This window comes from Sciurus vulgaris (assembly GCF_902686455.1).
Source record: "Sciurus vulgaris genome assembly, chromosome: 8".
NCBI lineage: Eukaryota > Metazoa > Chordata > Mammalia > Rodentia > Sciuridae > Sciurus > Sciurus vulgaris.
In genome coordinates, this window is record NC_136468.1 from 52,763,960 (window position 1) to 52,778,781 (window position 14,822).

Consider the following 14,822-nt stretch of genomic DNA (forward strand, 5'->3'; position numbering starts at 1 on the left):
CAGCAGTTCCTGTCTGTTGTCTTCACCATGTACAAAGAGCACCCTGCACAGTGCTTGGTACATGAGAAATGCTCAGTAAATACCTGTGTGATGAAGAAAAAGAAGAAAAGCCAGTCGAGGGAACAGAAAGTGAAGTAAGAGTGGGAAATAGAAAATAAAACAAATAAAAGTGAAATGATACTTGTAAAAAATCATTCAGTGGCAAATCAGAATTAGTTTTAAATCCAAAACAATACACTTTTTTTTAGTACTGGGGACTGAACTAGAACCTTGTGCCTGCTAAGCAAGTGCAAGTGCTCTACCACTGAGCTGTATCCCCAGCTCTTTTATTCAATTCTTTACAAAAGGATGACTAGCTATATGTAGACTTTACTAAGCATTAAATTCCCAAATAATTTCTAAAAATTAAAAAGAGCTTTTTCAAAGCTCATTAACTTGTTACTATTTTGTCAAAAAGTAAAAGTTGGAGAAAATTTATATAATGAACTCATCTGGGTAAAAAATATATTCATAAAACATTTCTACAAGAACATAAAACTATTAACAGTGACTTTCTATGTGCCTCATGCAGAAAGAAGGGAAGGGTTTTTACTTTATATGCTTGTGCACTGTTTGAATTTATAATAGATATATACATTTTATGTACATAATACATAATTTATTTACATAATAAAACTCATTTAAAGGAAAAATTTCTAAGTATTTTTTAAACACTCAAGCAGAATTTAGAAATTATAAACTCTTAAAAATTGATAATTGTTTTAAATGTATACTTCCTAGTTATTCTCTTTACTAAAATATGAAAATAGACAAACAGATAAGGACAAAAGAAAATGAGACATACAAAGCAATCCCCTCCAAAGGAGGGAAATGTACTCATTATAATTTGGAAAAAATCTTAAAAAAAAAAAATCTTATGAAAGCTCAAGTCACATATTTTTGGTGACTGTTAATATCACTGAACATATATTCAAACTTAAGGTTTTGAGATTTTCCACAAGAGAACTATTTTTGATGCAACCAGTAGATGACAGATCCAAAAACAAAGAAGCAAGTTCTAATTGCCCATTCTAATAATAATCTAGGGAATCTCATATGATTAAAAAAAAAATCTCAATAGGAATATCACAAGTAAAAGAATGCGCGAGAGTGTTACTACAGTTAGACTGATCATTAATTTGTAAAATACAATTTTTAGCTCTCAGTTATTTTTTTACTATTGGTAGACTTAACTACAAAATGATAACTTAAAAGGGTACATACAGTTGAATGATGGTACATATATCAGAAGGTTAGTAATAATGCTTAAAAAAAGTGTGGCAAAGTTTTCAAATTAATAAGATTTCAATACCATTTTGTAAACTGACATATCATATTTATCATGTATAGCATGATATTTTAAAGTATGAATACACTGGAATAGCTCAATTAAGCTAATTCACATATTTCTTTTATTGTGGTGAGAACACTTAAAACCTACTTTCTTACCAACTTTCAAAACAGGATACATTATTATAACTATGGACACCAACCTGTTACAAATCTCCTCATACTAACTGAAAATTTGTAACATCTCCTTAACCTCCATCTCCCCATTCCCTGGTAGCCACCAATTTACTCTGCTTCAATAAGTTCAAGTTTTTTAAATTCCACATATAAATGATAACTATGCATTTGTCATTTTGTGTCTAGCTTATTTTTCTTAATGTAATGTATTAGAGATTCATCCATGTTATCACAAATGACATGATTTCCTTCTTTCTTGGGACACAATAATATTCAATTAATACTGTTTTTACTAGATTTACTAGTTCTTCCCAGAACTAGTGACAACATGCTTTGATGGTGGCTTACTGTAAGATATTGTATTAGAAATTCTTAAATTATGCAACTGTTTCTTAAAATGTACTTCATTTTCCTGGTTGGCATGTTCATCCAGTGATTTTCTTATATAGTTTTTTAATTCTTCAATTCCTTCTCCAGTAATCGTAGAGATGGGGATGATATGCTGGAACTTCATATTCCTCTCTGGAATCATTTGATTTTCAAATAAATGCAAGAAATCTGAAACAAAGAACATAGAGCTAAGGGGATATCCACTGTCTTTGAATGTAAACCAAAACTATGTTAGAGATTTGATTTGTGAAGCTGGGAACCAAAAACTTAGCATTTTAAATTCCTTTTTACTCCTCTAATAAGCTCTCAGAAACCTTTGAATTTTACTTATGACAATGATTAATGTTTTGGCACATGTTAGGTGTTTAGTAAATATTTGTTGGATGAATGTATTTTCAACCAAACTAAGAATAAATAAATAAAAGATGAATTGTGAACTCAATACATTTACAGAAGTAATAAAATTTGCTTTTGTGGGAGAATCAATAAAGTGAGGCAACAGAGAAACTCAAAAAAGTTTCTGTAAAAATAATAATGTTATTTATATAATATGACATTCTAGCTGGCCTTTAGTACACAGGTGACCTTTCCCTTCCTCAAAATATAAGTTTATCATTACTGATGCTAGGATTCATACTTAAGCTGAAGAGGGAACACGGAAAGTTCAAAGGATCATTTCAGATTAGTTTAATCTATCACTCTAACAGGGGCTAATAGATCTTATGTTCCTTTTTCCTTTTCCCTGCCACCATGGCAATGGGAAGTGGCAAACAGCATACTGTTGGATGGGTTAACAATGATATGAACTAGAAAGGTTAAACTGAAAGAGATTAGACAAGCCAACATGGAGTTTGGTTTTTGAGATTCCTAAGCCTCCAAGAAAGTTCAGAGGGACCAATTTAAGAATTACTTTGGTCCACAAAAAATAAAAAGAAGAGAAAAGAAAAGAAAAAAAGAATTATAATGGTCCAGCATAGCTACAAACTCTTAAATCACCTTAACCACCCCTGAAAATTCCCTTTTCTATAAGACTAACTAGGAAAAAAACTAATTACCTTATAAAGTGAATGGCATTAAGGAATGAAGACATTTAAAAATATTAGAGAATATTTATATCTTTTTAAAAATTTGTTTTAGATCAACATAGTTATTTATTTATTTATTTATTTATTTATTGGTGCTGGTGATTGAACCCAGGGCCTTGTACTTGCGAGGCAAGCGCTCTACCAACTGAGCTATCTCCCCAGCCCTAGACCTTTATTTCATTCATTTATTTTTATGTGGTGCTGAGAATTGAACCCAGCGCCTCACACATGCTAGGCAAGCACTCCACCACTTAGCCACAACCCCAGCCAGAATATTTGTATCTCACGAGGAACTGATTAACTCAAGGACAGCGCCACATTAAATTACACAGGGTAAAGATTTTTGTAATTTACACAGGGTAAAGTTTTTTGAGAGAAGAGAAAGAACTTTCTAGTGCTGTCTGCTAGTTCTAATACACTATAATCTATTTTTTCCAATTGTTATTTCAGATAAAAACTCAGAGAAAAACCATTTAAAAATATGTTGACCACTTACCATGCACCTCACTTCCCCTCTACTCAGGAAATCCAAAGTATCATCACCATAGGATAGGGTGTTCTACAAAGGTACACTCAAGTTCTTTTTAGAAAACCAATATTCTGAGAGGTTTCAAGATGGCGGCCTAGAGGGTGGCTGCATTTCATGTTGCTCCAGGACTCAGGATTCAAAAGAGGAGACATTGAGACACTTGGGACCAACTCAAAGCAGCCGGGTGACTCTCACTCGTTGGGAAGGCGTCCCGGATGGGACGGTGGTCCCGGAACGCAGGAAACTTGGTGAAGTAGAGCTGCCGGCGAGACACCACTCCCCCCGCTGGAGCAGTGAACGCGGACAACTGGGAGCACCGTAAAGGAGGCCGCTCGGCACAGCGCTGGGACTCGGAGCAAACACTGGGGCTCCGGCGGCTGCCCAGGGGAGGAGTGGCGAGGAGAGCTGTGTGGACTCAGAACACCGGGGCCTGCCCTGAGGAGGAGGAGGAGGAGCGTGCCGCTTGGATTCGGAGTGACTGCACCAGAGCTACAGGCGGTTGCCAGAGGAGAAGCCGCGCAGCGAGCTGTTTGGACTCTGAGCGACCGCTTCTGAACACCGGGGCCTGCCCTGAGGACGAGGAGGAGGAAGAGGAGCGTGGCTACTTGGATTCGGAGTGACTACACCAGAGCTACAGGCGGTTGCCAGAGGAGGGGCTGCGTGGCGAGCTGTTTGGACTCAGACCACTTCTGAATACCAGGGCCTGCCCGGAGGAGTAGGAAGAGGAGGAGGAGGAGGAGCGCGGCGGGTCCTTTGGACTCGCAGTGACTGCATTGGAGCTCCAGGCGGCTGCTCAGAGGAGAAGGCGAGTGGTGAGTTGTTTGGACTTAAAGTCACAGCTCCTGAACACAGGGGGGCTGCCTGGAGGGGAAGCGTGGTGGGTCGCTTGGTCTTGACTGGCCACACTAGAGCTCTGGGCGGTTGCCCAGAGGACCCGTGCAGCGGGTCACGTGGATTCAGAACCACTCAGAGCAACCGCTCCTGAACACACGGGGGGTTATCTGGAGAAGGAGGAGGAACGGGGAGGGTCACTTCGACTCGGAGTGATTGATTGCCCAGGGCTACGGGTGGTTGGTGGGAGGTGGAGGCACTCAGTGAGTTTCTTGGACTCCTAGTGACCGCACCGGAATACTGGGCGGCTGTCTGGAGGAAGAGGCGTGTGGCGGGTCTCTGGGACTCAGAGTGATTGTACGGGGCCCTACGTGGCTGCTCAGAGGAGGGGCCGCATAGCCAGGTGATTAGGTGCAGAGGAGGGTCCCAGGATCTAGGAGGCTTCTTGGTGGAAGAGCCGCACAGAGACAGGCTTCGGGCGGAGCGAAGGTTCCAGGCCTGCGGGCAGATTCTCTGAGGAGGGGCAGCCTAAGGAGATTCATCTGCAAAGGGTGAGGCTCCCAGGCCCAGGAGGTAGGGCCGGGCCCCTGGGAACTTTGCAGAGGAAGGCAGCCCAGCCCAGGCGGTAGCTGTAAATTGAGGGGAACCTCTAGGAGGGAACTGACCAGCGAGACCTCCCCACCGGGTGAGTCTTCCCTGCCGGGTAAGGTTTCCCCACAAGGACGGTAAAACCAGAGACTCAGGCCCAAACAGGCCTTGCCTCAGTCCGCAGCCTAGGTCCCCTTTGGATGACCATTGGTCAACAAGTGGAGGCACCTCTGCCCACTAGCAGGGATTATACCCCACCTGAAGGCCACCACTCCTACAGAGGCAGCTTCCTTGTGGAGCACCGCATTATCAACTTCCTCCAAGACTTCAGCCTACTGAAGGATAAGGGGGGATATATATAGAAATCTTCAGGGACATTGTAAGTCAATAGAGAAAATCTGCATTATCTCAGCGGTCCACTGATACCTGAACAACATGAGAAAACAAGGAAAGAAAATGCCCCAAACAAATCTAGATGTTACATCAATAAAACCCAATGACAGCATGGCAGAAATGACAGAAAAGGAGTTCAGAATGTACATAATTAAAATGATCAGAGAAGCAAACGATGAAAGAGCAAATGCAAGCATTGAATGATCGCACCAATCGACAATTAAAAGAACAAATACAGGAAGCAAAAGATCATTTCAATAAAGAGTTAGAGATATTGAAAAAAAACCAAACAGAAACCCTTGACATGAAGGAAACAATAAACCAAATTAAGAACTCCATAGAAAGCATATCCAATAGGATAGAACACCTGGAAGACAGAACCTCAGACATTGAAGACAAAATATTTCACCTTGAAAACAAAGTTGAACAAACAGAGAAGATGGTAAGAAATCATGAACAGAATCTACAAGAACTATGGGATATCATGAAAAGGCCAAATATAAGAATTATTGGGATTGAGGAAGGCCTAGAGAAACAAGCCAAAGGAATGAACAATTTATTCAATGAAATAATATCAGAAAATTTCCCAAATCTGAAGAATGAAATGGAAAATCAAGTTCAAGAGGCTTATAGGACTCCAAATACACAAAATTACAACAGACCCACACCAAGGCACATTATAATGAAAATACCTAACATACAAAATAAAGACAGAATTTTAAAGGCTGTGAGAGAAAAGAACCAAATTACATTCAGGGGGAAACCAATACGGATATCAGCAGATTTTTCAATCCAGACCCTAAAAGCTAGAAGGGCCTGGAACAACATTTTTCAAGCCCTGAAAGAAAATGGATGCCAACCAAGAATCTTATACCCAGCAAAACTTACCTTCAAATTTGACGATGAAATAAAATCCTTCCATGATAAACAAAAGCTAAAAGAATTTACAAAAAGAAAGCCAGCATTACAGAACATTCTCAGCAAAATATTCCATGAGGAAGAGATGAAAAACAAGCAAATCAGCAAAGGGAGGAATTATCCTAAAGGAATTGTCAAATAAAGGAGGAAACAAGTTGTGTCAAACAAATAAATAAATAAAATTTAAAAAATGAACCAAATGACCGGGAAACCAAATCATATCTCAATAATAACCCTGAATGTTAATGGCCTGAATTCATCAATCAAAAGACATAGACTGGCAGATTGGATCAAAAAGAAAGATCCAACAATATGTTGCCTACAAGAGACTCACCTCATAGAAAAAGATACCCATAGACTAAAGGTCAAAGGATGGGGAAAAACATACCATGCACATGGACTCAGCAGAAAAGCTGGAGTGTCCATCCTCATTTCCGATAATGTGGACTTCAAGCCAAAGTTAGTCAGAAGGGATAAAGAAGGTCATTTCATACTGCTTAAGGGAAGCATAAATCAGCAAGATATAACAATCATAAACATCTATGCCCCAAACAGTGGCTCATCCATGTATGTCAAACAAATCCTTCTCAATTTCAGAAACCAAATAGACCATAACACAATAATACTAGGTGATTTTAACACGCCTCTCTCACCACTGGACAGATCTTCCAAACAAAAATTGAACAAAGAAACCATAGATCTCAATAACATAATCAATAATTTAGACTTAATGGACATTTATAGAATATACCATCCAACCAAGAGCGAATACACTTTCTTCTCAGCAGCACATGGATCCTTCTCTAAAATAGACCATATATTATGCCACAAAGCTAATGTTAGCAAATACAAGAAGATAGAGACACTAGCATGTATTCTATCAGATCATAATGGATTGAAGTTAGAAATAAATGAAAGAGTAAAACACAGAAACTATTCCAACATCTGGAGATTAAACAATATGCTATTATATGATGAATGGATAACAGAAGATATTAGGAAGGAAATTAAAAAATTCTTAGAGGTAAATGAGAACAAAGAAACATCATATCAAAATCTCTGGGACACTATGAAAGCAGTACTTAGAGGGAAATTTATTTCATGGAGCGCATTTAATAAAAGAAGTAAAACTCAACAAATAAACGACCTAACACTACAGCTCAAAGCCCTAGAAAAAGAAGAACAGAACAGCACCAAAAGTAGTAGAAGACAGGAAATAGTTAAACTCAGAGCTGAAATCAATGAAATTGAAACAAAAGAATCAATACAAAAAATTGACAAAATAAATAGTTGGTTCTTTGAAAAAATAAACAAAATTGATAAACCTTTAGCCACACTAACAAAGAGAAGACGAGAGAAAACCCAAATCACTAAAATTCGGAATGAACAAGGAAATATCACAACAGACAGGATTGAAATACAAAACATAATTAGAAGCTATTTTGAAAATCTATACTCCCACAAAATAGAAAATTTCGAAGACATCAACAGGTTTCTAGAGACATATGAATTGCCTAAACTGAACCAGGAGGACATAGACAATTTAAATAGACCAATTTCAAGTACTGAAATAGAAGAAGTCATCAAAAGCCTACCAACAAAGAAAAGTCCGGGACCAGATGGGTTCTCAGCCGAGTTCTACAAAACCTTTCAAGAAGAGCTCATTCCAATACTTCTCAAAGTATTCCATAAAATAGAAGAGGAGGGAATCCTCCCAAACTCATTCTATGAAGCCAATATCACACTGATACCTAAACCAGACAGAGACTCATCAAGGAAAGAAAATTTCAGACCAATATCCTTAATGAACATCGACGCAAAAATTCTCAACAAAATTTTAGCAAATCGCATACAAAAACATATTAAAAAGATAGTGCACCCTGATCAAGTGGGATTCATCCCAGGGATGCAAGGTTGGTTCAACATCAGGAAATCAATAAACGTAATTCACCATATTAATAGACTTAAAGTCAAGAATCACATGATTATTTCAATAGATGCAGAAAAAGCATTTGATAAAATACAGCACCCCTTCATGCTCAAAACACTAGAAAAAATAGGGATAGTGGGAACATTCCTTAACATTGTAAAGGCCATTTATGCTAAGCCCATGGCTAATATCATTCTAAATGGTGAAAAACTGAAAGCATTCCCCCTAAAAACTGGAACAAGGCAGGGATGCCCTCTTTCACCACTTCTATTCAACATCGTTCTTGAGACTCTGGCCAGAGCAATTAGACAAACCAAAGAAATTAAAGGGATACGAATTGGAAAAGAAGAACTCAAACACTCCCTGTTCGCTGATGACATGATTATATATTTAGAGGAACCTGGAAATTCCACCAGGAAACTCTTAGAACTCATAAGTAAATTCAGTAAAGTAGCAGGTTACAAGATCAATGCCCATAAATCCAACGCATTTTTATACATAAGTGATGAATCTTCAGAAGGAGAAATTAGGAAAACTACCCCATTCACAATAGCCTCGAAAAAAATAAAATACTTGGGAATCAATCTCACAAAATAGGTGAAAGACCTCCACAATGAGAACTATACAACACTAAAGAAAGAAATTAAAGAACACCTTAGAAGATGGAAAGATCTTCCATGTTCTTGGATAGGAAGAATTAATATTGTCAAAATGGCCATACTACCTAAAGTGCTATACAAATTCAATGCAATTCCAATTAAAATCCCAATGACGTACCTTACAGAAATAGAGCAAGCAATTATGAAATTCATCTGGAAGAATAAGAAACTCAGAATAGCTAAAGCAATCCTTAGCAGGAAGAGTGAAACAGGGGGTATTGCAATACCAGATCTTCAACTCTACTACAAAGCAATAGTAACAAAAACGGCATGGTATTGGTACCAAAATAGAAAAGTAGATCAATGGTACAGAATAGAGGACACGGACACAAACCCAAATAAATACAATTTTCTCATACTAGACAAAGGTGCCAAAAATATGCAATGGAGAAAAGATAGCCTCTTCAACAAATGGTGCTGGGAGAATTGGAAATCCATATGCAACAGAATGAAACTAAACCCATATCTCTCACCATGCACGAAACTAAACTCAAAATGGATTAAGGACCTCGGAATCAGACCAGAGACCCTGCAGATTATAGAAGAAAAAGTAGGTCCAAATCTTCACCTTGTTGGTCTAGGATCAGACTTCCTTAACAGGACTCCCATAGCACAAGAAATAAAAGCTAGAATCAACCACTGGGATAGATTCAAACTAAAAAGCTTTCTCTCAGCAAAGGAAACTATCAGCAATGCGAAGAAAGAGCCTACAGAGTGGGAGAATATCTTTGCCAATCATACTTCAGATAGAGCACTAATCTCCAGAATCTATAAAGAACTCAAAAAACTCTACTCCAAGAATTCAAATAATCCAGTCGACAAATGGGCTAAGGAAATGAATAGACACTTCACAGAAGAAGATCTACAAGCAATCAACAAACATATGGAAAAATGTTCAACATCTCTAGTAATAAGAGAAATGCAAATCAAAACCACCCTAAGATTCCATCTCACCCCAATTAGAATGGCGATTATCAAGAATACGAGCAACAACAGGTGTTGGCGAGGATGTGGGGAGAAAGGTACACTTATACATTGCTGGTGGGGCTGCAAATTAGTGCAGCCACTCTGGAAAGCAGTGTGGAGATTCCTTAGAAAACTTGGAATGGACCCTCCATTTGACCCAGCTATCCCACTCCTTGGCCTATACCCAAAGGACTTAAAATCAGCATACTACAGAGATACAGCCACATCAATGTTCATAGCTGCTCAATTCACAATAGCTAGACTGTGGAACCAACTTAGATGCCTTTCAGGTGATGAGTGGATAAAGAAACTGTGGTATATATATACAATGGAATATTACTCAGCCATAAAGAATGATAAAATTATGGCATTTGCAGGCAAATGGATGAAATTGGAGAATATCATGCTAAGTGAGATAAGCCAATCTCAAAAAGCCAAAGGACGAATGATATCGCTAATAAGTGGAGGATGACACATAATGGGGGGGAGGGAAGGGTTAGTGTTAAGGTTAGAGTTAGGGTTAGGGAGGGGGGCAAGTATGGAGGAAGTAAATACTGTATAGAGGGTAAAGAGGGGTGGGAGGGGTGGGGGGAAGGGAAAAAATAACAGAATGAATCAAACAACATTACTCTATGTAAATTTATGATTACACAAATGGTATGCCTTTATGCCATGTACAAACAGAGAAACAACGTGTATCCCATTTGTTTACAATAAAAAAAAAAAAAGAAAAAAAAAAAAAAAGAAAACCAATATTCTTCAGAGATCTATGGAGTTACCATTTCAGAACTATTAGCTCTGTTCTTGAATTCAGGGTATAGTAGAGCAAAAAAGCTCTAGAGCTGGTGAAATATGTTAAATAAAGTAAAAGATTTCACAAGTAAATGCTGACTTTATCCTCCCTTTATCCAAATCCCCACAAACTATTGAAAGGAACAGTTTAAATATTACTTCCTCATAAAGTCTGACATCTTTAGATCAAAGTAAACCTCCTTTTCTTTTGTCTCCTCTAACTTGTCCAAATCACACATTCTGGAACTTGATAATGACTATGTTACAATATTATTTAAATGTGTCATATGGCATTTTTCTTCAAGTATGCAGATTTTAAGAGTAGAAACTAGCAGTTTTGTTTTCCACTGATTATAACACTTAACATTCTCCACAAACACTAAGTACTTATTAAGTTGGAATTAAGTCAATGAGTGGACTTGCCTTTAGGATTCTGGAGCTGATTTATCAATTCATGAAATTTATCTCGGGCATGTGGCAAATCCATTTTATTAACTGCCAGGAGTGCAGGTTTTCTCTGAAGTTCCTCTTTGTACAACTCTAACTCCTTTAAATCAAAAGAGAAAAACCAAATAATTTTATAATAGTATTTATATAAATTAAGTATTTGGTAATGTCTTTAATAACCTGGGAAATCTAGAGCCCATTCACATCACTGAAATGCACTAAATCCCAACAACCATAAAACAAAATAATTTAGAAAATGCTTCTGGTTAGGTCATGTGACAGTATATTAGCTCATGCGATTTTCCAGAGCCAGTGGATGCATGTCAAGAGCCAAGTATAGGCACCTGGCCTTCACAGAGAAAAATTCATAAGCCAATGACAATTAAATGTTATATCTGAGTATTTCTGGAAAAAGTAAATATACTTAGGAATAAATCTTGGTGATCTGCTTTAGCCAATAGTTTCTTAGATATTAAGAACTTTGTCGGTGTTTTGCTACTGAGTTCCTAAAATGTATTGGTTTTTTTTTTTTCCCTTCTTATTTTTTAAGATGGGGTCTTGCTATGAGGCCAGGCTGTCCTCAAACTCAAAATTCTTCTGCTCCAGCCTCCCATGTAGCTAGGCTTAAAGGAATCACTAAGCTCAGCTGAATTCTTATGTTCTGTATAACCACCTCTTATCAGCTATGTGGTTTACAAATATTTTCTCCTATTTTTGTAAAGATCATCTCTTCATTATGTTGATTGTTTCCTTTGCTGTACACAGGTTTATTTGAGGCAATCCCATTCGTCTAATTTCACTTTTGTTTCACTATGCTAATCATTGCTCCCTATATTTTCTTCTAATAGTTTTAGAGTTCCAAGTCTTGACATTTATTAGGGGGTACATCTACAACTCAGTGGTAGAGCACGTGCCTAGAATGTGTGAGGTCCTGGGTTCAATTTCCAGGACAAAAAAAGGAAAAAAAAGAAAAAAAATACTTATTTTAAGTCTTTAATCCATTTTGATTTGACTTTTTTACATGGGATGTGTACAAATATGGGTCAAATTTCCTTTCTCTGCAAGTGGATATCCAGTTTTCCAACACCATTCATTAAAGAGATTGTCTTTTCTCCATTGTGTTCTTGGCATCTCTGTCAAAGTTCAGTTGACCATAAATGCATGGTTTTATTTTTGGACTCTATTCTGTTCCACTGATCTATATGTATGTTTTTAAGTCAGTACTGTGATGTTTTAATTAATATAGCTTTGTAGTAAGTCTTGAAATGAGGTAGTGTAAAGCCTCTAGCTTTGTTCAATTTGTTCAGGGTCTTCTACGGTTCCTTAAAAATTTTGTGATTTTTCTATTTCTGTAAAAACTGCTCTTGGAATTTTGATAGGGATTGTGTTGAATCTATAGCTTGCTTTGGGTAGCATAGATCTGATTAAAATGGGCACTAGGTCTAAATAGAGACTCCTCAAAAGAAGACATACACATGACAGGTATATGAAAAGTGATCAATATGCTTAATCTTAAGAGCAATGAAAATTAAAACTACAATATTACCTTATACTCGTTAGAATAGCAGTTATCAAAAAGACAAAAGAACCTCAATGTAAATGAGGATGTTAAAAAAAAAAGGAACCCCCATACACTGTTGGTGGGAATTTTAATTATTCTATCTATTATGGATGACAGTATGGAGTTCTTAAAAATTTAAAAATAGAAGTATCATATCCAGAGAAATAAAACTAAAAGCTGGAGGGACAAAACAGGACCAGATACAATATTCCAGGGAGAGGGGCTGATGATTATAAAAGTGTGGCCAAAGGTACATGGATGGCTTTCAGAGAAATTTAGGATATAAAATTGACAGAGCTTGATGCAGGTGGTAAGAAGACAGAAGACAGAATCCAGAACACCACCCAGGTTTCTGGCTTACATAATAAAGTTCTAGAGGTGAATGAAGGTGCAACAAGTAAAAAAGAATTCTGTTTTATATATATAAAGTTTGAGTGGCTAATAAGGCATTCAATCAGAGATTTCCAATAGTCTAAAGTACAAACAAAAGATGTAGATATCAGATATAGATTTGGCAGTCACTGGTATATTAATATAACTGAAATGAGAATGGGTAAGACTATACAGTAGGGTTAGGCCCTGAATAATGTTTTAACTTTAAGGATGAGCAAAGGGCTTAGGATGTACCCCAGTAGTAGAGTGCTTCCCTAGTATTTATGAATCCCTAAAAGATGAGCAGAAAAGAACCTAAAATGTAGCTTGAGAATGAGAAATAGTCCATTAGTTAGAAATAAAACCAGAAGATTATGATTCATGAAGCTAAGAATGCATATTGTTTCAAAAAGAAATAGACAATATAACAAAGCTTACGTGAGATAAAATGTAATAAATATATATCAGGGATTTGGGATACCAGGAAGAGTTTTATCCATGGCAACAGTTAGAAGAACAGGTGAATATTTAAAAACTACACTGAAGAAGTTCAAATATTCTTAACAGAGATATTTAAAGAAGTGGAGTATAGGCTGGAGATGTAGCTCAGTGGCAGAGTACTTGCATACCATGTGCATGCAATACCTTGGGTTCAATTTCCTGTGTCATCCACCCCCCCAAAAAAGGAGAATGTACTTATTCTAATTATTATGTTATAAGTCTATGTATTAGATCAGACGAAAAATACAATAAAACAGAAAACCTACTTTTGTCAGCAGTATTATGGTTTCAAAGGCAGTTCTATACTGAGTTTGGGAAGAAAGCTGAAATCCAGAAATATCCACCTAAAAGAGGAGAGAGAGCCTTTAACGTAAGAATAATTTCTATGTTTTGAAATGTTTTACTCTCATAAGCTAAAAATAATAATTCAAAATAAGTAACAGAAAATGAATTGTCAAGACTGCTGAAATTATTCTGATAAAATGCAGACAATCTCCTATGTAACTTAAGCACTTAAACACTCAAACATAGTATGAAACAGATATTACATAATAATATGCCAGAAAACTTAAGGAACTAAATCACAACAAGTATGGCCAAACTTACATCTGATATAATAGCAAAGCCACTTACATACTCATATTACAAACAAGATTATCTACTGCACTTGTTCCACATCTGAACAGACTTAACAGAGTGAAATATGCTAGTACAGTTATGTATCACTTAATGACAGGTATAGTCTAAGAAATGCATCATTAGGTAACTTCATCTCTGGACATCACAGAGTGTACTTCCGTAAACCAAGATGGCTATGGTGTCATCAGAAAGTATAATATTATGGGACCACCATATGATACATGTAGTCCATCACTGGCCAAAATGCAGTTACACAGCACATAATCCTTAAATATTACTTGTAAAAATATTTCTAGGAAAACTAATTTTATACATTAGAATACCACAATGGTATGCATATGACTTACAACAAAGAGCAGTTGTCTAGTTCTTTCTATATGCTTGAGGAATTTGTGGCCCATTCCTTTGTTCATATGTGCTCCTTCTATCAATCCCGGCAAATCAGCTACAGATATCTACACAAAGTTAATGATTTAATGGGGGGGAAAAAAAGAAAACCACAGTTCAATTATATCCCAAAATTTTCATGATATTTCAGACACAAACTATTCATAATTTATGATTTTCAATACATCTTTGAAAAGCCAAGATACATTTATAGCAAAAAAACAAAGAATGTTAAGAATCAAAAACTTGTTTAAAGATGTAAGTCTGATTTTAACTTATTAATCTAACAATCTAAAGACTTTGGGGTTTAGCTTAACATTTATTCAAC

The 14,822-nt window shown here is 36.8% G+C and overlaps 1 protein-coding gene across 1 annotated transcript in view; it reads right to left on the minus strand.

The window, feature by feature from the left end:
• Positions 1–755: 755 nt before the first annotated feature.
• The window catches only part of GTPBP10 (GTP binding protein 10), a 31,695-nt gene continuing 17,628 nt past the window's right edge, over positions 756–14,822 (minus strand). Inside the window, exons 7-10 of the mRNA XM_079151709.1 lie at positions 14,455–14,562; positions 13,735–13,812; positions 11,011–11,134; positions 756–2,064 (exon numbers count right to left, since the gene is read on the minus strand). Of these exons, the coding sequence (XP_079007835.1) occupies positions 1,808–2,064; positions 11,011–11,134; positions 13,735–13,812; positions 14,455–14,562 (567 nt within the window). The 3' untranslated portion in view covers positions 756–1,807. The remainder of the gene's footprint in view (positions 2,065–11,010; positions 11,135–13,734; positions 13,813–14,454; positions 14,563–14,822) is intronic.